This window comes from Salvelinus namaycush, chromosome 27 (genome assembly GCF_016432855.1).
Source record: "Salvelinus namaycush isolate Seneca chromosome 27, SaNama_1.0, whole genome shotgun sequence".
NCBI classification, from domain to species: Eukaryota; Metazoa; Chordata; class Actinopteri; order Salmoniformes; family Salmonidae; genus Salvelinus; species Salvelinus namaycush.
This window is the reverse complement of record NC_052333.1, coordinates 36,067,762-36,090,984: the sequence shown is the minus strand read 5'-3', so window position 1 is coordinate 36,090,984 and position 23,223 is coordinate 36,067,762. Positions and strand designations below refer to the sequence as shown.

Sequence of the window (23,223 nt, the reverse complement as noted above, 5' to 3'; positions counted from 1 at the left end):
CGCCTCCCATAGTCTGTTCTTGACTTGGGGATTGTGAAGAGACCTCTGGTGGCATGTCTCGTGGTGTATACCTGGGTGTCCGAGCTGTGTGCTAGTAGTTTAAGCAGACAGCTCGGTGCTTTCAGCATGTCAACACTTCTTACACACCAAGTAGTGATGAAGTCAATCTCTCCTCCACTTTGAGCCATGAGAGATGTACATGCATGTTATTAACGTTAGCTCTCCGTTTACATTTAAGGGCCAGCCGTGCTGCCCTGTTCTGAGCCAATTGTAAATCTCTGACGTCGCTCTTTGTGGCACCTGACCACACGACTGAACAGTAGTCCAGGTGTGATTAAACTAGGGCATGTAGGACATGCCTTGTTGATAGTGTTGTGAAGAAGGCAGAGCAGCGTATTATTATGAACAGACTTCTCCCCATCTTAGCTACTGTTGTATCAATATGTTTTGACCATGACCGTTTACAATCCAGGGTTACTACAAGCAGTTTAGCCATCTCAACTTGCTCAATTTCCACATTATTCATTACAAGATTTAGTTCAGGTTTAGGGTTTAATGAATGATATGTCCCAAATACAATGCTTTTAGGTTTTGAAATATTTAGGACTAATTTATTCCTTGCCACCCATTCTGAAACTAACTGCAGCTCTTTGTTAAGTATTGCAGTCATTTCACTCGCTGTAGTAGCTGACGTGTATAGTGTTGAGTCATCTGCAGACATAGACACAAGCCAGTGGTATGTCATTAGTAAAGATGGAAAAAGTAAGGGGCCTAAACAGCTACCCTGGGGAATTCCTGATTCTACCTGGATTATGTTTGAGAGGATTCCATTAAAGATCACCCTCTGTGTTCTGTTAGACAGGAAACTCTTTATCCACAATATAGCAGGGGGTGTAAAGCCATAACACGTGCATTTTTCCAGCAAGAGCTATGATCAATAATGTCAAAAGCTGTGCTGAAGTCTAACAAAACAGCTCCCACAATATTTGTATCATCAATTTCTTTCAGCCAATCATCAGTCATTTGTGTAAGTGCCGTGATTGTTGAATGTCCTTCCCTATAAGCATGTTGAAAGTCTGTTGTCAATTTGTTTACTGTAAAATAGCATTGTATCTGGTCAAACACAGTTTTTTCAAGAAGTTTACTAAGGGTTGGTATCAGGCGGATTGGTTAGCTATTTGAGCCAGTAAAGGGGGCTGTGCTATTCTTCGGTAGCGGAATGACTTTAGCTTCCCTCCAGGCCTGAGGGCACACTTTCTAGTAGGCTTAGATTGAAGATATGGCAACTAGGAGTAGCAATATCGTCCACTATTATCCTCAGTAATTTTCCATCCAAGTTGTCAGACCCTAGTGGCTTGTCAATGTTTATAGACAACAATACTTTTTCACCTCTTCCAAACTCACTATACGGAATTCAAAATGACAATGCTTGTCTTCCATAATTTGGTCCGATATACTTGGATGTGTAGTGTCAGCGTTTGTTGCTGGCATGTCATGCCTAAGTTTGCTTATCTTGCCAATGAAAAAATGATTAAAGTAATTACTTTATTATGATTAGGGATGCACTTGCATATCTAGTAATATCCCCACTCTTGCCATAACTCCTGTGTTTTCTTTGGTTAATTTCAGGGGTTGATGAAAGAGCTGGAGCACAGGGAGAAGAGGGTCAACAGTGTCCAGGTCCAAGGAGATAAACTGCTGAAGGAGGGACACCCTGCCAAGACGACTGTAGAGGTGAGAAAAAATACATATATATCACCAGGAATTCAGCTCAAATTTATTTAGTAAATATGTTCCCAAGTATTCCCATGAATAAAAATAAAGATTTGTGATTGTGTCTCAATGTAATAAAGGTATGAAATGATCATGTTATCTTCAAATACAATCTCTTTTTGGGCTTACTTGTGTTCAATTTACAGTGTTCAAATTATTCTAATTATGTTCCGGCCCCCTGACCATAGACTCAGACAAAAATCATCCCACGGCTAAATCTAGTGGCCTACCCCTGCATTACAGTATCTATTTAACAGGGATTTGTCTTTCATGTCTAAAAGCAGAGGACATGAGGATAGGTGGGTTGTTAAAGCGCTTTTTTTAAAGAGGCCAATGGTTGTCTTTACACCCGTCTCTCTCTCTCCAACAAAGGCCTTCACTGCAGCCCTGCAGACCCAGTGGAGCTGGATCCTGCAGCTTTGCTGTTGCGTTGAGTCCCACCTCAAAGAGAACACTGCCTACTTCCAAGTATGCCAACTCATATATCCCCCTCAGATGGTCCAATGAGCATAAAAACACTTCTTAAAATATCCTATCTTTAAAATCGTTTGTGCTCCTCCTTTTCTACCCATTGTAGTTTTTCTCTGACGTGAAAGAGGCAGAGGAGAAGATGAAAAAGATGCAGATGACAATGAAGAAGAAATACACATGCAACCGTAACATCACTGTGACAAGACTCGAGGACTTGTTACAGGACGCAGCTGTAGGTTGACTTACTTAATTCAGCAACTCTACTTCAGTGACATTACAATAGCAACAGCACCTGTCATTGTTTGTTTTATTAAATACAATGTGATATTTCCTATAGGATGAGAAGGAGCAACTGAAAGAGTTTAAGACCCATTTGGATGGGCTGAACCGGAGGGCCAAGACCATTGTCCAGCTAAAGCCACGTAACCCAGCAACACCAGTCAAGGGCAAATTGCCTGTCCAGGCCATCTGCGACTTCAAACAGATGGAGGTGAGGAGATATTAATGTTCATGTGACCAGCTTTCCAGTGGAGAAGCAAACACTCTTAGGCTACTACTTAGTACACTCCATCTCAAATACTTCTAGTAAGTTGTACTTAAAGTCAATGAAAAGTCATTATTACTTAAAATGTTTGTGGTACTGACTAAAAACTAAATTAGAAGTCACATCAACTCAGTTTTTATTGTTAGCACAGCTGAAAACTGGCCTCCTTTAGACTAGTTGAGTATCTGGAGCATCAGCATTTGTGGGTTCGATTACAGGCTCAAAATGTCCAGAAACAAATACCTTTCTTCTGAAACTTGTCAGTATATTCTTGTTCTGAGAAATGAAGGCTATTCCATGCAAGAAATTGCCAAGAAACTGAAGATCTGGTCCAACGCTGTGTACTACTCCCTTCACAGAACAGCTCAAACAGGCTCTAACCAGAATAGAAAGAGGAGTGAGAGGCCCTGGTGCAAAACTGTGCAAGAGGACAAGTGCATTACAGTGTCCAGTTTGAGAAACAGACGCCTCACAAGTCCTCAACTGGCAGCGTTAACAGTGAGGAGGCGACTCCGGGATGCTGGCCTTCTAGGCAGAGTTCCTCTGTCCAGTGTCTGTGTTCTTTTTCCCATCTTAAACTTTTTATTTTTATTGTCCAGTCTGAGATATTGCTTTTTCTTTGCAACTCTGCCTAGAAGGCCAGCATCCCGGAGTCGCCTCTTCACTGTTGATGTTGAGACTGGTGTTTTGCGGGTACTATTTAATGAAGCTGCCAGTTGAGGACTTGTGAGGCATCTGTTTCTCAAACTAGACACTCTAATGTACTTGTCCTCTTGCTCAGTTGTGCACCGGGGCCTCACACTCCTCTAGGAACTCACTTGGTGAAGGACACAGGACTGAAATTAATAAATTCAACAACCATGTCTCTGTCACATAAAAAATACGGTCATGGGTGGTAACTCTACAATTCAATTGAAGAGCCAAGGCACATGGGAAATGATTAGAGGTGCTGGCTTAGTGGGGGGTTTTAAATTTAAGTGTACCTTACTTTAAAAAACTGCATTTGTATTACTAATATGAAGGTAGTACTGCTCACTTCAGCTCTTTAAGTTTCTTGACTTTTTGAGGTGATCGGTTTCCTCAACATGTTTGAGCAGCCAGGACTTATCCGGTTTTAAGCACATTCTATCAGAATCAGTGGAAATGTAGTGTTTATTCAAAGCATACACTGAGTGTGCAAAACATTTCTCTTTTCATGACACAGACTGACCAGGTGACTGGTAAAAGCTATGATCCCTTACTGATGTTACCTTTTAAATGCACTTCAATCAGCGTAGATGAAGGGGAGGAGACAGGTTAAAAAATATATTTGTAAGCCTTGAGACAAAGTTTTGTACACTCAGCGTAGACACTTAGAAGTAGAAAAGCAGTAGTATATTTTGATTTTTTTCTCTATGTTTATCTTATTAGTCATGCTTGAAGGCTTGTCATTAGAACTGGTCAGATACAGTACAATGTGGGCGTCCATATTTTGTACCTCTTTCCAGCTCACAGTTCACAGAGGGGAGGAGTGTGCACTGCTGGACAACTCTCAGCCGTACAAGTGGAAGGTGCAGAACCCCAAAGGCAGCAAGGCCACCGTGCCCTCCATCTGTTTCCTGGTTCCTCCCACCAATAATGACGCAGTGAGCGGCGTCTCAGGGTGAGGCGACCAATCATCTCCTTACCATAAACAACATGCCTAAAGCCTTTGATTCAGCCTGACCATGAAACAAAATGGACAAAACTTTTGATTTAGCCTTACCATTAACAACATTAGCCTGTCCCAGATCTCTTTGTGTTCTTGCCCACTCCATTTTCATTGTCATGCCAAACATGTCTGGCATGGCAATTCCATAAGGAGTTGGCAAGAGAGCAGAAACATAGTGGCTACCAGAATAAAATAGCATGGCTAAAACCTTTGATTTAACCTTTGACAGACATTTGATGCCTCGTAAAGACGTTTGACCCCAGCACCTGTATGGTTCACTTACCTCTAACCTCCCCCCACAGTCTGGACACTAGTCACCAGAACCTGCTGGTCCTGTGGCAGATGCTGCACGTGGACATGAAGAGCCTCATGTCCTGGCAGTACCTGATGAGAGACATCCACCTCATCACCACATGGAACATCACCATGGTGAGCTCATAGTTTCACACAGGCTGTGTCTCAAAATGGAACCCTATTCCATAGTTAGTGCACCTTGGTCAAAGGTAATGCACTACATAGGGAATATGATGCCATTTGGGATGTGCACACATACTTTTTGGAGACAGTAGATCAGAGAATAAAGTACATTTTAGTTATTAAATGGTGTATCTTTGTTGTAGAATTGAATTAGGCCCACAGAATGATTTATTCTTAGCTTTACAATTCCAAAGGTCCCGGAAACGGAGGGCGGGGTTCGGGTGGAATTCGGCCAAAGAGAATATAACACTCTTCCTAACCACGCTCACTTTTCTTCCCCATCACCACAGTTCAAGACCCTGAGGGTGGAGGAGTACAGGCTAGCTTTGAGGAACCTGGAGCTCCACTACCAAGAGTTCCTAAGAGACAGCCAGGACTCCCAGCTGTTTGGTGCAGACGACCGCATGCAGGTGGAGAGTGGCTACAACAAGGCTAGCCAGCACTACGATGGACTGCTGCACTCTGTGGAGAAAGGTGAGTGTTGGACATCTGGGCAGGTAGAGGGTCTGTATAGTACAAGAAGTAGCATCAAACCATGTTATTTTTTTGATGACATCAGTGTTGCACTTTGTTATGCACACGTTATTGCACACCTTATGAGTTGTCGTTGCATTTTCCCGCTCGTGAACATCATGATTTCAATATTCGTTGTTGGAGATGTTGAAATTCATCACAGGCCCATTCGTCTAGAAATAATGGTTAACTGTTGAATTCACATTACAGGCTGTGCGTCACCCACTGGAGGTAAGGTGTCCTAGTTGCAGTGTCAGATTGAGCACATTTGTGACTGGCTTAGCTTTTTCTCTGATAGTTCGGATTCGTTTCACTCCATCAACTTCACTCAACCTATCCATCCTTCAAGATTTTCTCTAACTTCGCTGTTCATTGCATTAGCCACCTTGTCCAATCGCATGAGTTTGCATGTGTTGATGCATTGTGTTGTATAATCATGTTGTGTAATCATTTCTCCTGCATGAAGCTGGATTGAGTTTGATTTTGAAACTGTGCGTTGATTAGCAAAAGCATGAGTGATTTTATGGATTTCCTGAGACATATAGTTCCAGAAAATTACAATAATGATGTGGGCATAAATAATGAATTCATGATCGAAATTACTAAGAACAAAGTCTATCTCAAGGCCATCAGACTGTTAAATAGCCGCAACTAGCCGGCTACCACCCATTACCCTGAACTTACTCACTGTCACTAGCCGGCTACCACCCATTACCCTGCCCTGAACTTACTCACTGTCACTAGCCGGCTACCACCCATTACCCTGCCCTGAACTTACTCACTGTCACTAGCCGGCTACCACCCATTACCCTGCCCTGAACTTACTCACTGGCTCTAGCCGGCTACCACCCATTACCCTGCCCTGAACTTACTCACTGGCACTAGCCGGCTACCACCCATTACCCTGCCCTGATCTATATAACAAACGTAACAAAATGTGTAAAAAGTCAAGGGGTCTGAATACTTTCCAAAGGCACTGTATTCTAGTCAAGTCCATTCTATTCAACTATTGCTGTAGATATACTATCCACATATTCTTCAGCTATATATATATATATATATATATATATATATATAGCTGAAGAGGGGGAAGTCCAACAGTCCAGGTCACAACGGGCAATCACATAGCTTTTGCTCTCGTTTCTCTCACTCTTCATACCTCTCTCGTTTCTCTCACTCTTCATACCTCTCTCGTTTCTCTCACTCTTCATACCTCTCTCGTTTCTCTCACTCTTCATACCTCTCTCGTTTCTCTCACTCTTCATACCTCTCTCGTTTCTCTCACCTCCTCTGCCCCCTTTGTGCAGGCTACTTCCTCCTTTATCCCCAAGCACTCCCTGGCTTAACGACCAACAGCCTTTCCTCGTTAGGGCAGGAAGTCCATATAAGGCTTGGAGGTGGAGCAAGCTACCTGCAAGATATCTCTCTGTTACCACTCCCCTCACCTCTCCCTGCCATCTGCCACAAAAAAAATATATATATACATATTTATACTCCGAACTCCGACATTGCTCGTCCAAATATTTATATTTCTTAATTCCATTCTTTTACTCTTAGATTTGTGTGCATTGTTGTGTATTGTTAGATAGTACTGCACTGTTGGAGCTAGGAACACAAGCATTTCGCTACACCAGCAATAACATCTGCTAAAATGTGTATGCGACCTATAAAATGTGATTTTATTTTATTTTGACTGTGCTACTGTACCATAACCATGGATGCATCCCAAATGGCACCCTGTTTCCTACATAGTGCGCTACTTTTGACCACATCCCTATGAACCCTGGTCAAAAGTAATGCACTATGTAGGGAATAGGATGCCATTTGGGATGCAACCCATGTAACCAAACAATTCTAAGCAAATACATAGCTATATGCTCTTTATATCATTCAATGTTAATCAGGGAACAGAGCACTATTTTATGATCCAGAATTCTAGTCCCATTGATCTGTAAATTAATCTTCTTATACACGTTTGTAATGGTTGCTCCATTCTGTTCAGGTGAGCAAGATGAATCTGAGTGCCGGAGCTACCTGACCAAGATCAAGGACCTGTCTCTGAAGCTGGAGGGCTGTGAGACTCGCACCGTCGCACATCTGCGACAGCCCGTGGACAAGGAGCCGCTCAAGGCTTGCGCCCAGAGGACCGCTGAGCAGAAGGTACCGCAGAGACGTCACCCCTCAGTGACATTGTTTTGTCTAGTTTATTAGGATCCCCATTAGCTGTTGCACATGCTGCAGCTAGTCTTCCTGGGGTCCACACAAAATACAAAATACATGACACAGTGCATGACAGTTACAGACAAGAACAACACAAAGACAATACAACATAACATTATAGGGGCACCTTGGGAGTTTTATCACTATGGGTCTAACGGCAATGGATTTGCTGTTGTAGCTGTTTCTCAACCCAGTATCTATGTCATTTAGACTCAGGGGTAGCCAGGCCACTAGTAAACGGTTACCATAAATCACGCATCCAATCCCAAAGTAAACCGAGTTAATGGTAGATCTGTAATGAAGTTTGAGCCCAAATTAGATAACATGCCTATTTGACACAGAGCCAGGCCAAATTCAACATGGGGTTATTGTTTAAGGAAGCGATTTAAAGTTCTTGTGTGTCAAGTAAATTAAGATAGACAGTAGAAGAGACAAACTAACATTTTTAGATCAGTCGTGCTGTTTAAGTATGTTCCATCTGCTCGTTTCTGATCGTAACACGTTTCAGAAGACCTTTGTGTCCCTATTTCACTTTACAGTATATCGCTGGTTAGCTTGTCAACAACTCCATGACTGCTTGGAAGCCCAGATGGAATAGCCAGTTATGGTTTAAAGCCATTATTCCCCTTTCTGCTCATAGAAAGTCCAGTCAGAGTTGGAGGGCTTGAAGAAAGACCTGACCAATGTGGCTGAGGAGACAGAGGAGGTGCTGGCATCTCCTCAGCAGTCCAGCTCCGCCCCAGTACTGCGCTCTGAGCTGGATATTACGCTGAAGAAGATGGAGCACGTCTACAGCCTGTCCTCCGTGTACCTGGACAAGTGAGTCCCTCGCTGACTCTGATTGTTACCATATCCAAAAACCCATAGGACCAATAAGTCACATAAATAGTAGATCTGAGTCATGTTACATACACAGCTAACACTATACACCATTGCTTGTCCAGACTGAAGACCATCGACATAGTGATCCGCAGCACAAAGGGAGCAGAGGGCACACTCAAAAAGTACGAAGCCCGTTTACGAGACGTCAACAAGATGCCAACAGATGAAAAAGAGGTGGAGAAGTACCACACCCAGCTAAAGGTACAGTCTCTCTGTTAGAATGAACTGTATTCTATCCGTTGGTGTATAGACAATGCTTTTATATGGACTGGTTATCCGACAGGACCTTAATGATTTCTATGCATTTGTAGTGATGTTCCTCTCCCTCTTTCTTTCTCTATCTCTCTCGTTCTCTCTCCTTCTCTTTCTCTCTTTCTCGCTCTCCCTCTCTTTTTCTCTCTCTCTCTCTCTTTGTCTCCCTCTTTCACTCTGGTAGACAATGCGTGGCGAGGCAGAGGATGACCAGAAGACATTCGACAATCTCCAGGTGGAACTGAAGAAGGCGGCGGCCGTGAATGAGCGGATTAAGCTGGTCCACAGCGAGCACAACACCGAGCTGGAACACTACCGCCAACTAGTGGCCGGGCTAGAGGAGCGCTGGCAGGTCGTGTTTGCCCAGATAGACCTGCGCCAACAGGAACTGGACTTGCTGGGGAGGCAGATGTGCGCCTACCACGAGAGCTATGACTGGCTCATCAGATGGCTCGGTGATGCCAAGCAAAGGCAGGTGAAGATCCAGGCCGTGCCCATCGGCGACAGCAAGGCCCTTATGCAACAGTTGGCACAGGAGAAGGTACTGTACGACTAATAATAATATTTGACTGGATTTATATAGTGCTTTTCTACCTAGATGCTCAAAGCGCTTTACGTAGTAAAGGGGGAAACTCACCTCATCCACCACCAATGTGAGGCACCCAGGACAAGGTAGCAGGAGGCTTCCATTACAAATAGTAGAGATGAAGCTTCTTTGCTCAATGATGGAATATAATGTTACATTATCATGACAGTCAGTGTTCCAATCTTTTATCATTGCAGAAACTCCTAGAAGAGATCGAGAAGAACAAAGATAAGGTTGAGGAGTGTCAAAAACATGCAAGGGCATATATTGATGCAGTCAAGGTGCGTATGCAAATCACTTAAAACAAGGTCATGCATATGGAGATTTGTTGCGTTAATAAAATTATTATATTATGTCCATGTGTTTTCCCCAGGACTATGAGCTTCAGGTGGTGACGTACAAAGCTCTGGTGGAGCCCCTGGCTTCGCCCCTTAGGAAAACCAAAATGGAGTGTGCATCTGACAATATCATCCAAGAGGTAGGTCATATAGACATGATGGGGAATGTATTTCATATTATTTTACAGCTACAGTAGCTTTAAAGTTGTTAAAAATTATATGGGATTACTAAACATCTGGAATTGTCTTTCAGTATGTGACGCTAAGAACCCGCTACAGTGAGCTGATGACTCTGACCAGCCAGTACATCAAGTTTATCACGGAGACACAGCGCCGCCTTGAGGACGAGGAGGTAATTGAGGGACACATTGAAGACAGGCAGCAGCTCCCTGCTCCCGACAACTTGAATTAAACCCACTAACCATGATAACAATAGCCTGGTCCAAGGTCTGTTTGTGCGCACATGTCAACTATTTAGATGTTTGGCATGTGTCAAGGAGTGACATGATGGCACAAACAGACTTGAATACCCAGGCTATAACAACAATTACTATAAAACACTCTCTTTATGTATTAATGTATTAATTAAAGGGTTCAAAATATTTTAGCTGATGTGGTCTATGAGGGAATTAATTAGTTTTAGTGTAGCTCATCACGGTATGGAAAGTGAGTAATAAAAAGAGTCATTTAAAATTCTGGTGCTGCAGCACATCCCATTGGATGTGGATGTGTAATCGGTCTTTAAATTACACTTGCAAGTTAGTTTTGCTACAGTATCCCCTCAAATCTGAAGCAAACATCAGGCTCCCCATTCAACCCCAGCCTTTTCTTCTGCAATTGAATTTGTTATTTCACTCTTGAAACAAAATATTTCTGCACACTCCATTTTCTCTGATCTGGTGATTAGGACTCTGCAGTCTGACTAACTACCACCTCAGAATGATTCTTTCAAATGACAAGTTTTGTTTGCCCCTTTTCTAACCTAACTCAATCTAAGCATACTCTCTATGGGTAATATACTCTTTGAAAATTATTGTTTTTCTGCTTCTGTCCTTTCAAGTTTATTTCCAATTTTTAAACGTGATGGATTTAATTTGTAAAAGATAATACAATCTTAGTCCAAGGTAAAGTTGAAGAGTAGTAGCCAAGTCAGTACATTGAAAAGTGTTATTTGATTGATTGGTATTTTATACCTAATTGGCATGATACCATTCAAGATCCCAATAGTGTTGTGAAGTAATGTCTCATTATGTGTGCCATACATTAAGTAAATGTGACAAGACATGCGTGATTATTTCCCTAAAGCAAATAACAAACATTTCTCTCCCTAGATAACAAATGTTTATTCATTTGAAGTAACGTTTTGTTCATGTATTTACATCTACAATGGGGTCTGAAATGATTGACAGCCTTGATAAAGATGAGCAAAAATTACTGTATAAAATACATCATTCAAATACTGAGCTATATTGTATGTTCAAAAACATTGGAACTTAAAAAAAAAAAAAAAAAATGTAATCAGTTTTGCTCATCTTTACCATGGGTGTGAATCATTTCGGACCCCACTGTATGTGTACCTACCTACATGTACTTAAACGTTTGACTTTTTTGGAGTAATTCAATCAACTCAAACATTTATATTCTAACACTGTAATACTTAACATTGTTTTTCCCTTTACTTTTTGCTTCCACTAATACAGAAAGCTACTGAAATACTAAAGAAGGAGGAGAGAAAAAAGTTGTCTGAGATGCAGGCGGAATTAGACAAACAAAGACAGTTAGCTGAGGCACACGCAAAAGCTATCGCTAAAGCGGAACAAGAAGCCCAAGAGCTCAAGTTGAAGATGAAAGAAGAGGTCAGCAGGAGGGAGGTTGTGAAAGTGGATTCTGAGAAACAGAAGCACAACATACAGCAGCAGCTGCACGAACTCAAGAATCTGTCAGAGCAAGAGATCCAATCCAAGAGCCAGCAGGTTGAGGAGGCACTGTATAGTCACACCAAGATAGAAGAGGAGATCCACATCATCAGAATCCAATTAGAGACCACCATAAAGCAGAAGGCCACAGCTGAGGCCCAAGTTCAGCAGCTCAGGGACATGGCTGCCGAGGCTGAGAGACTGCGGAAAGTTACTCAGGAGGAGGCAGAGAAGCTTCGCAAGCAGGTGAATGAAGAGACTCAGAAAAAGCGCAACGCGGAGGAGGAGCTGAAACACAGAGCAGAGGCAGAACAAGAGGCTGCCAAGCAAAAGCAGAAGGCCCTGGATGAGGTGCAGAAGTTCAAGATGCAAGCTGAAGAGGCAGAGAGGCGCATGAAACAGGCAGAGGAGGAAAAGCAGAGGCAGGTCATGGTTGCAGAGGAGGTGGCACAGAAGAGTGCCGCCACCGAGCTGCAAACCAAACGCATGTCCTTTAACGAGAAGGCAGTAAAGCTTGAGGCATCGCTGAAACAAGAACAGGACACTGTTATTCAGTTGCAGGAACAGGCAGAGCGCCTCAAGAAGCAACAAGAGGAAGCCAACAAAGCCAGGGAGGAAGCAGAGAAGGAGCTTGAGAAGTGGAGGCAGAAAGCCAACGAGGCACTCCGTTTGAGACTCCAGGCTGAGGAAGATGCCCATAAGAAGAGCCAGGCTCAGGAGGAAGCAGAGAAGCAGAAAGAGAAAGCTCAGCAAGAGGCAAAGAAAAGGGCTAAGGCTGAAGAGGCTGCTCTTAAGCAAAAGGAAATGGCAGAGAAGGAGCTGGAGAAACAGAGGAAATTGGCAGAGGGAATGGCCCAGCAGAAACTCTCTGCAGAGCAAGAGCTAATTCGCCTAAGGGCTGACTTTGACCATGGTAAGCAACAGAGATCTCTATTGGATGAAGAGCTGCAGCGCCTGAAAAATGAGGTGAATGCTGCTGTAAAACAAAGGAAAGAGCTAGAAGACGAACTGGCCAAAGTAAGATGCGAAATGGAAGTTCTTCTTCAGATGAAGTCCAAAGCTGAGAAGGAGACCATGTCTACAACAGAGAAAAGCAGAAATCTCCTTGAGTCTGAGGCATCGAAAATGAGGCAACTAGCTGAAGAGGCGACTAAGCTGAGATCAATTGCTGAAGACGCAAAGAAGCAGAGGCAGGTAGCAGAGGATGAGGCAGCTCGGCAAAGAGGAGAGGCTGAGAAGATACTCAAGGAAAAACTGGCAGCCATTAATGAAGCAACCTGTCTGAAAACTGAAGCTGAGATTGCCCTGAAGGATAAAGAGGCAGAAAATGAGCGACTTAGGAGAAAAGCGGAAGATGAGGCTTATCAGAGAAAGATCCTGGAAGACCAAGCAAAACAGCACAAGCAAGACATTGATGAAAAGATCACCCAGCTTAAGAAAACTTCTGATTCTGAATTGGAGAGGCAGAAGAAGATTGTAGAGGAAACTCTTAAGCAGAGGAGGGTGGTCGAAGAGGAGATTCGCATACTAAAACTAAACTTTGAGGAGGCATCAACAGGCAAGTTGGATCTTGAGTTGGAGTTGAACAAGCTTAAAGGCATTGCAGATGAGACCCATAAGAACAAAGTCAAGGCTGAGGAAGAATCAGAGAAACTCAGAAAGCATGCTTTAGAGGAGGAGAACAAAAGGAAGCAAGCTGAAGAGAAAGTAAAAAAGATCACTGCAGCAGAGGAAGAGGCAGCGCGACAATGCCAGGCAGCTCAGAAAGAAGTTGAGCGCCTCAAAAAGATTGCTGCTGATGCTAACAAGCAAAAGGAGGATGCTGACAAAGAAACAGAGAAACAGATTAGTCTAGCCAAAGAGGCTGCACAGAAATGTAGTGCTGCAGAAAAGAGAGCACAGGCTGTTCTGGTCAAGCAGAAAGAGGACAATCTTTCCCAGGGCAAGCTCAAAGAGGAGTTTGACAAGGCTAAGAATCTTGTACAAGAAGCTGAGAAGGCAAAGGAGAAAGCTGAGAAAGAGGCTGCTTTACTCCGTCAAAAAGCAGAGGATGCTGAGAAACAGAAGAAAGCAGCTGAAGCTGAGGCTGCCAAACAGGCCAAGGCTCAGGGGGATGCTGAGAGACTGAGGATGGAAGCAGAGCAGGAGGCTGCAAAGCAAGCAGAAGCTGAGGCTGCTGCTCTGAAACAGAAACAGCAGGCAGATGCAGAGATGGCCAAGCACAAAAAGCTAGCTGAACAAACAGTGAAGCAGAAGAAACAAGTTGAGCAGGAGCTGACAAAGGTGAAACTGCGACTGGATGAGACCGATAAGCAGAAATCTGTTTTGGATGAAGAGCTTCAGCGCCAGAAGGATGAAGTTAGCAATGCTCTCAAGCAGAAAGCTCAAGTGGAGGATGAGCTATTCAAGATCAAGGTCCAGATGGAAGAGCTGGTCAAACTTAAGCTTAGAATTGAGAATGAAAACCAGCGTCTCATGAGTAAAGACAAAGATAATTCTCAGAAATTCCTGGAAGAGGAAGCTGAGAACATGAAGAAGCTTGCGGAGGATGCTGCCAGGCTAAGCTTAGAAGCTCAGGAGGCAGCCCGAGAGAGACAGATTACAGAGTCCGAGCTTGAAGAACAGAGGGCTCTTGCTGACAAAATGCTGAAGGAGAAAATGCAAGCTATCCAAGAAGCAACTAAACTGAAAGCTGAGGCAGAGAATCTCCAGAAACAAAAGGTCAAGGCTCAGAAGCAGGCCCAAAAACTGCTGGAGGACAAGCAGCAGATGCAGCAACGTTTTGAAGAGGAGACAGAGGGCTTCCAAAAATCCCTAGAGGCTGAGCGCAAGAGGCAGCATGAAGCTACGGTGGAGGCAGAGAAACTGAAGCTTAGGGTGACACAGCTTAGTGATGCTCAGTCTAAAGCAGAAGAGGAGGCCAAGAAATTCAAGAAACAAGCAGATGAGATCAGGGTTCGTCTTCAAGAGAAAGAGCAACATGTTTCAGAAAAAGTCATTGTAGAGAAACTGGAGGTGCAGAGATTACAGAGCAGCAAAGAGTCTGATGACCTACGCAAAGCCATAGCTGACCTTCAGAAAGAAAATGAGAAATTACAAAAAGAGGCTGCAGATCTACAGAACACGTCGAAAGAGGTATTGCAGAATGTGAAATAATCCTGTGAAATAATAAGTGCAAAACCCCTTTGCAAATATCCGTAACCTTCTCAAAAGCACTAACACATAGGGGAGGTCCAAAGTTACTATTCATGTGAATTGCAGAGACTGTCAACAATACTAAGTGTCCAGCAATTTCTCATGAATTACCAAATGTTGCTCCATTTTGTAAATCCAATTATGTTTTCTAGCAAATGTTCATAATTGCATTTCAAAATGAAACCGATTTCAAATCAATTTCCAATCATAGAATACAGAATGCAGTTATATGCTGTATATACAAATACCATTTATATGTAAATATATTGATTATATTATTTAGCAGTTATAATCAGTGTAATAGAATGTTAAGACCATGTGAAAAAGGGTTGTTTGGAGTTGTATTAATTGTGTCTTTTTTTTCTTCTCCAAATTAGATGGCCAATGCCCAACAAGAACAAATTAAAAAGGAAAAGGTCGTTCTTGAGCAGACTTTCCTGACAGAAAAACAATTGTTGTTGAAAAAAGAAAAGCTCATTGAGGAAGAGAAAAATAAGCTTGAGAAACAGTTTGAGGATGAGGTTAAGAAGGCCAAAGATCTCAGAGACGAGCAGGATCATCAAAGGAAGCAGATGGAACAGGAGAAGAAGAAACTCCACGCTACCATGGATGCCGCTGTTAAAAGGCAGAAGGATGCCGAGGAGGAGATGTGCAACAAGCAGAAAGAGATGCAGGATCTTGAAAAGAAGAGGCTTGAACAAGATAAATTGTTGGGTGAGGAGAATGAAAAGCTTCGAGAGAAGCTGCAGCAACTTTCTACATTAAAAAAATCTGCAACATCCCACACTAAAGAAATGGAGATGCAAACGGATGAGGTCCCTGAAGATCAGCTAATTGCAATGACAATGGTGGGAACTACAAAGAAAGTATTCGATGGGTCTGCAGTAGTAGATGGTGAGAAGAAAAACAAAGAATTACCATTTTCTTTTGATGGGATTAGGGAGAAGGTACCTGCCAGCAGGCTCCATGACATTGGTATACTGAACAAGAAGGACTTTGATAAGCTGAAAAAAGGCAAAACCACAGTGAAAGACCTGAGCAAGACTGAGAAAGTGAAAACATGTCTCAAAGGCAAGAATAGTGTTGGCGGAGTCTTGACCCCAGCCAAGCAGAAAATGAGTGTGTATCAGGCCATGAAAGAGAATAAACTTTCTCCTGGTGCTGCCACAATGCTTCTTGAAGCTCAGGCAGCATCTGGGTACATCGTCGATCCAGTGAAAAACAGAATGCTCACTGTGGATGAAGCTGTAAAGGAGGAGTTAATAGGTCCAGAACTCCATAACAAAATGCTTTCTGCAGAAAAAGCAGCTACTGGTTACAAAGATCCTTACACTGGAAACAAAATCTCACTCTTTGAGGCCATGAAAAAAGGTCTGATTGAACAAGACCAGGCCTTTAGACTTCTGGATGCTCAGATTGCAACTGGTGGAATAATTGACCCTGTCAATAGTCACCGTGTACCTCTCCAGACAGCCTATAAGCAGGGCCAATTGGATGCTGAGATGAGCAAAACTCTATCAAACCCTACTGATGACTCAAAGTTATTCATTGACCCAAGCTCTCAGGAGCGCCTCACTTATCAGCAACTATTGGAGAAATGCATCCCAGATGCAGAGACAGGCCTACTTATGTTACCAATCACAGAGAAAGCTACACAAAGTGACAAGACCTATACAACTGAAGAAACTAAAGATGTACTCACTAAAGCGAATATCTCTGTACCATTTGGAAGATTCCAAGGAAAGACTGTGACCATTTGGGAAATCATTAACTCAGAGTATTTCACAGAGGCACAGAGGAAGGATCTGATTCGCCAGTACAAGACCGGAAAAATTACTGTGGAAAAAATTATCAAAATTGTAATTAGCGTCGTGGAAGACAAAGAGAAGAGGAAGGAAATTGTGTTTGACGGTCTGAGGATTCCTGTCACTGCAGCTGAACTTCTAGAATCTAAGATCCTCAATAAAGACCTGTTCAACCAATTGCATAATGGTAAAACAACTGTCAAAGAAATCTCTGAGATGGAGCCTGTTAAGAAAGCCTTAAGGGGAACACATAGCATTGCTGGAGTGATTGTTGAGTCAACAAATGAGAAAATACCATTCTATCAAGCTGTAAAGGAACAGATGCTCTCTCCCGAGACTGCATTGTCTCTTCTTGAGGCTCAAGCTGGGACTGGATTTGTAATTGACCCTGTCAAAAATCAGAAGCTCACTGTGGATGAGGCTGTTAAATCAGGTCTTGTTGGCCCAGAGATGCATGAAATACTTATGTCTGCAGAGAGAGCTGTTAATGGGTACAAAGATCCCTACACTGGAAAGAATCTATCCCTATTTGAGGCAATGTTGAAAGACCTCATTAAGAAAGACCAGGGTATCCGTCTGCTAGAGGCTCAGCTTGCAACTGGAGGTATAATTGATCCAGTTAAAAGTTATCACATCCCACATGATGTTGCCTGCAAACGTGGATATTTTAACGATGAAACAAACAAGACCTTGAGCAACAACACTGATGAAACTAAAGTCTTCTTTGATCCTAACATGTGGGAGAATGCATCTTATGTACAACTCATGAAAAAATGTGTCACAGACAAAGAGACTGGTTTTCCATTGCTTCCGCTTTCAGAGAAAGCAATTCAAAAGTCAAAAGAGGAACATTATAAGTCAAAAGAGGAACATTATAAGTCAAAAGAGGAACATCAATACACGGAGGTCCAGATCAAAGATGCCCTGAACCAGGCAACTATGGAGCTGCCGTATGGACCTTTCAAAGGAAGGAAAGTCACTATTTGGGAGATCATATACTCTGAATATATTACAGAGGAACAAAGAATCGAGTTGATTCGACAGTACAGAACTGGAACAGTGACTATTGAAAGAATGATTACCATCATTGTCACAATGGTTGATGAAAAGGAGGCCAAGAAACAGGAAAAGGAACAGGCCAGCTTTGAAGGTCTTAGGTCATCTGTCACTGCCAGCTCCTTGTTTGAATCCAAAATAATTGATAAAGCTACATATGATCAGCTCCAACAGGGTAAAAAGAAACCCAAAGAAATCAGTGACATTGACTCAGTCAGAAAGTACTTGCAAGGAACAGATGGACAGATCGTAGGCATCTATATGGGTGATTCAAAGGACAAGGTTAGCATCTATCAAGCAATGAAGAAGAACATATTGAGACAAAATACAGGTCTTTCGTTGCTCAAGGCACAAGCAGCAACCGGTTTCATTATCGATCCTGTCAAAAACCAGAGGTACACTGTGGATGATGCTGTGAAAGCAGGAGTTGTTGGCCCTGAGGTTCACGAGAAACTTCTGTCAGCAGAGAAAGCAGTGACTGGTTACAGAGATCCATACACGGGCAACACGATTTCCCTCTTCCAAGCCATGAAGAAGGAGCTTGTGCTACGAGAACATGCTATTCCCCTGTTGGAAGCTCAGGTGGCCACAGGAGGGATTATTGATCCAGTCAGCAGCCACTGTGTTCCAAATGATGTGGCCTTCCAACGTGGCTATTTCAATAAGCAGATGGCTAAGACCTTTACTGACCCCTCAGAGGATATCAAAGCTTTCATTGATCCCAACAATAATGAAAGTTCCACCTATAAACAACTGCAAGAGAAATGCATAAGAGATCCAGATACCGGTCTGTGCTTCCTGCCGCTATCAAAGGCTGAAGCTCAAAGTCCAGTGGAAAAGTCCTACATATTCACAGAAGAACAGGCACAGACAGACTTGACTAACACTCAAGTGGATATCCCTCATCAGAGCTATGCAGGGAAGGTAATGACCCTATGGGATGTCATGGGGTCAAACCTTCTCCCTGAGGAGGAAAAGCTAAGGCTCCTGGAGCAGTATCGCCTTGGGCAAATCACAAAGGAGAGAATGATCATCATCGTCATTGAAATCATTGAACAAAGGGAGATACTGAAAGGAGAGCAGAGCATGTCCTGTGATGTGATCAGACGAAGAGTCACTATTGAGGAGCTCTATAGTTCTCGCATTATCGACCTTCAAACATACAACATGCTGAAGCAAGAGAAGAAAACTATCCGTGAGGTAATGGAAATGCCGTCTGTAAAGCAGTATTTGTTTGGCACAGGCAGTATTGCTGGAATCCTCTCAGACTCCCCCTCTAAGGTCAGTATTTACCAGGCCATGAAGAGAGGTCTCATTAAGCCTGATTTTGCTATCAGTCTCCTGGAGGCCCAAGCGGCAACAGGATTCATCATTGACCCCGTGAAAGAAGAATTGCTAACAGTTGACGAAGCTGTGCGCAAAGGGCTAGTCGGCCCCGAAATCCATGACAAACTTCTCTCTGCCGAGAGGGCAGTCACTGGCTACAAGGATCCTTACAGTGGAAAAGTAATCTCTCTCTTCCAAGCGATGAAAAAAGACCTTGTTCCTGAGGACTATGCCCTGAGGCTTCTTGAAGCCCAGGCCTCCACTGGGGGACTTATGGATCCAGAATACTACTTCCACCTTCCCACAGATGTTGCAATGCAACGCGGATACATCAATAAGGAAACGCATGACAGGATCACAGATCCAAACAGTGATGTACAAGGCTATGTTGATCCAACCACAGAGGAGAGACAGACCTATGCCCAGCTGCTGAAGAGATGCAAAGCTGATAAAGAGAGTGGTCTGCGATTACTTTCACTGGCCGACAGAAGGCTGCTTTTCAAGGGTCTCAGAAAGCAAATCACCTTAGATGAGCTGCTTCGTTCACAGATTATTGACCAAAAGACATACAATGATCTCATTGAAGGCCTTATCTCAGTAGAAGAGGTCAGCAAAGATGTGAAGAAGTACCTTGTGGGCACAAGCTGCATTGCTGGAGTATATGTAGAATCCAGCAAAGACCGTCTGTCCATCTACCAAGCAATGAAAAAGAACATGATAAGACCAGGGACAGCCTTTGAACTTCTTGAGGCTCAAGCAGCAACAGGATATATAATTGACCCAATAAAGAATCTGAAGCTGAATGTTGGTGAAGCTGTTAAAATGGGAGTCGTTGGTTCAGAGTTCAAAGACAAGCTCATCTCTGCTGAGCGTGCCGTTACAGGCTACAAGGATCCGTACTCTGGCAAGACCATCTCTCTATTCCAGGCCATGAAAAAGGGTCTCATTCTGAAAGACCACGGCATTCGCCTATTGGAAGCCCAAATTGCCACTGGTGGGATCATTGATCCAGAAGAGAGTCACCGCTTGCCAGTCGAGATGGCCTACACACGTGGCCTGTTTGATGAGGAGATGAATGGCATTCTTACAGACCCATCGGATGACACTAAAGGCTTCTTTGACCCTAACACTGAGGAGAACCTCACTTACCTGCAACTGATGGAGCGATGCATGATTGACCCGGAAACTGGACTAGCACTTTTGCTGTTGAAAGAAAAGAAACGTGAGAAGAAGACATCCTCTAAGTCGTCTGTGCGTAAACGCAGAGTAGTCATTGTTGACCCAGAGACAGGCAAAGAGATGTCTGTGTATGAGGCATATCACAAAGGACTTATAGATCACCAGACCTACACTGAGCTTGCAGAGCAAGAGTGTGAGTGGGAGGAGATTACTATATCCTCATCTGATGGTGTTGTGAAGTCCATGATCATTGATAGAAGGTCTGGCCGACAGTATGACATTGATGATGCAATCACAAAGGGCCTCATTGACCAGTCTGCTCTGGATCAATACCGTGCTGGAACTCTGTCCATCACAGAGTTTGCAGACATGTTGTCCGGAAACATAACTGGCACCAGATCCAGGTCATCCTCTTTTGGGTCCACATCATCTTACTCCAGTAGCCCAGCTCCCTCTATCAAACCCCCGGCAACAATATGGAATGACCCAACAGAAGAAACCGTGCCTGTGGCTGGAATACTGGATACTGACACATTGGAAAAGGTGTCTGTCACAGAAGCCATGCACAGAAATCTTGTGGACAATATCACAGGTCAAAGATTGCTGGAGGCTCAGGCTTGCGTTGGTGGCATCATTGATCCAAACACTGGAGAGAAGTTCTCAGTTTCAGATGCAATGAACATGGGACTTGTGGATAAGATCATGGTTGACCGAATCAACCTGGCACAGAAGGCCTTCAATGGATTTGAGGATCCCAGAACCAAAAAAAAAATGTCTGCTGCACAAGCATTAAAAAAAGGGTGGTTGTACTATGAGGCTGGTCAGAGATTCCTGGAAGTACAATATCTAACTGGTGGTTTGATCGAACCAGAGGTCACTGGCAGAGTTCCACTAGACGTTGCCATCAACAAGGGCACCCTAGATGCACGTACTGCACAAAAGCTACGAGATGTCAGTGGATACTCCAAATACCTCACCTGCCCAAAGACAAAGCTTAAGATCTCATACAAGGATGCCATGGATAGAAGCATGATTGAGGAGGGTTCTGGTCTGCGTCTGTTGGAAGCTTCTTCTCAATCAAGTAAAGGCCTTTACAGTCCCTACAGTGTTAGCGGTTCTGGGTCAGCATCGGGTTCCCGGCCCGACTCAAGAACTGGCTCCAGGTCAGGCTCCAGACGAGGGAGCTTTGATGCCACAGGCTCTGGTTTCTCCACTAACTTTTCCTCCTCCTCCTTCAGCTCGACGAGCTATGGGCGCAGATATAATGCAGGATTACAAAGCGGACTTAGCATGGATGAGCTAGCACAGGCCCTGACATCACTAGCAATGGGCAGGAACTGCAGTTCTAAAGAGAGAATATTCACCACATTACAACCAAATTACTCACCAGTTGCCTAATTCTTATTAGAAAAATAGACTACCTTTATTCTGCTCTGCATGTCGTTATTATGGGGCTTTTCAGCAGTATATTATACATCTTTTTGCTGGCTTTACATTTTGTCCTTAGTTTATTCAGTTAAAAAATGTTGAAGTACATTTTCGGTTGCTCTCTTTTGTTTTGTGTAGTCTGAGAAGTCACATTTTTGTAGACTTTAATGGCAATGTTGCCATTATTTATATGCTTACATACAGAAGAGCTGTATTCAGCCTATTATCTTTTTATTTTTAGCAACTACAATGATATTGATAATAAAGTTTTCATTGTTAGACATATTGACATATTTTTTCATTTTTAAGCCAAGCTTGTTATTAGTTTTAATTCATTATACTTCTATAGTTACATTTTCAGACATTTGAGTAAAAATTATATTTTAATTTTTGATATATATTTCTGTTAAATTCCATCAAAGAAAGAACAATATCTATTATAAAGTATACCTTTTTATGGCAAAACAAATTAGATGTAAAAGCTGTTAAACTGATGTCTGTCATTATAATATATAGAAATGGAAAGGAAAGCATCCAATCTGCAGAGCAGAATAAGGAGTCACAGGACAATTAATTATAACACTGGAAGAAATGCTTAAACAAAAACCAAGCTTCCAGATCTTGTGCCGCTAATACTTTGCTAATGTTTAGATTCTACCTATCCCCTTCTCGTAATATACAATGGACTACCAATCAGTTAAAACTATGCAGTCTTTATACAGTCAAGCACCTTATGGAGAGAGCATTCCAAGGATGGCAATCCCAACATAATAAAACCTGGACAAACTCACTTGAAGTGAAAAATGCCACAAATCCCCATGAAACACCTTGGTCTCATCTCAAGCTGAAATAACTTCTCAGCAGAACCATTGCTTCTCTGGAGACCTTTGAAAGGTAAGTGTCTAAATCTTTTCTTTGATTTTATATTTTTTGCTAGACATGAATCTTAAATAAATGCTGTATCTTCAAGTCTTTTTTTTTTCTTCATTTTGTTGAAACCTAAGTTTTGCCCTGTATTTTACTCCCTTAGCAATCTCCACTCCTCCTCTGTGTCCTGATGCTTTGATGTCTTCCAATATCCTGAGACCCTCAAGTCAAAAAGAAGAACTTACCTGAGATCACCGGCAATGTTCGCACTCAAGACTGCACCGACACACATTTCCATAATCTGTTTTAGACTTTTTATTTTTCAGCCATTTATTAAAAAATAAAGGATGATGTTGATGTTGATGTTAACTAAGCAAAATATAATGAATCACTGTACTGCTTTGACCGTCTTCAGCCTCGTTTCTAACTTTGACACTATGCCTGCTCACCTACACTTGATCTCAGTAACAGTCTTAACCACCGCCACACAAACCACAGTTGCTGTATTGAAATGTTTTTGTAAGTGCCTGCATATTCAATGCATCAAAGGGTTGCATAGATTGCAAGGTGTGAATTGTACTGTAAATTGAGTGATTCACAACTGGAGAAAGAACTGACACAGACTTCCCATAGTTCAAATTATATATTATCATTATTATCAGGTATTTCCCAAGTTCATGACACAATTTATGCATCATACAGTAT

The 23,223-nt window shown here is 42.8% G+C and overlaps 1 protein-coding gene across 1 annotated transcript in view; it reads left to right on the top strand.

Annotated features, from left to right (window-relative positions):
• Positions 1–22,921, top strand: part of LOC120022718 (plectin-like) — a 51,952-nt gene extending 29,031 nt beyond the window's left edge. Inside the window, exons 17-33 of the mRNA XM_038966703.1 lie at positions 1,630–1,734; positions 2,146–2,241; positions 2,351–2,476; positions 2,582–2,734; positions 4,276–4,430; positions 4,781–4,907; positions 5,246–5,429; positions 7,471–7,628; positions 8,329–8,507; positions 8,633–8,771; positions 9,007–9,363; positions 9,606–9,689; positions 9,782–9,886; positions 10,000–10,098; positions 11,447–14,797; positions 15,235–22,545; positions 22,682–22,921. Coding sequence (XP_038822631.1) covers positions 1,630–1,734; positions 2,146–2,241; positions 2,351–2,476; positions 2,582–2,734; positions 4,276–4,430; positions 4,781–4,907; positions 5,246–5,429; positions 7,471–7,628; positions 8,329–8,507; positions 8,633–8,771; positions 9,007–9,363; positions 9,606–9,689; positions 9,782–9,886; positions 10,000–10,098; positions 11,447–14,797; positions 15,235–21,621 — 11,805 coding nt within the window. The 3' untranslated portion in view covers positions 21,622–22,545; positions 22,682–22,921. The remainder of the gene's footprint in view (positions 1–1,629; positions 1,735–2,145; positions 2,242–2,350; positions 2,477–2,581; positions 2,735–4,275; positions 4,431–4,780; positions 4,908–5,245; positions 5,430–7,470; positions 7,629–8,328; positions 8,508–8,632; positions 8,772–9,006; positions 9,364–9,605; positions 9,690–9,781; positions 9,887–9,999; positions 10,099–11,446; positions 14,798–15,234; positions 22,546–22,681) is intronic.
• Positions 22,922–23,223: the final 302 nt, after the last annotated feature.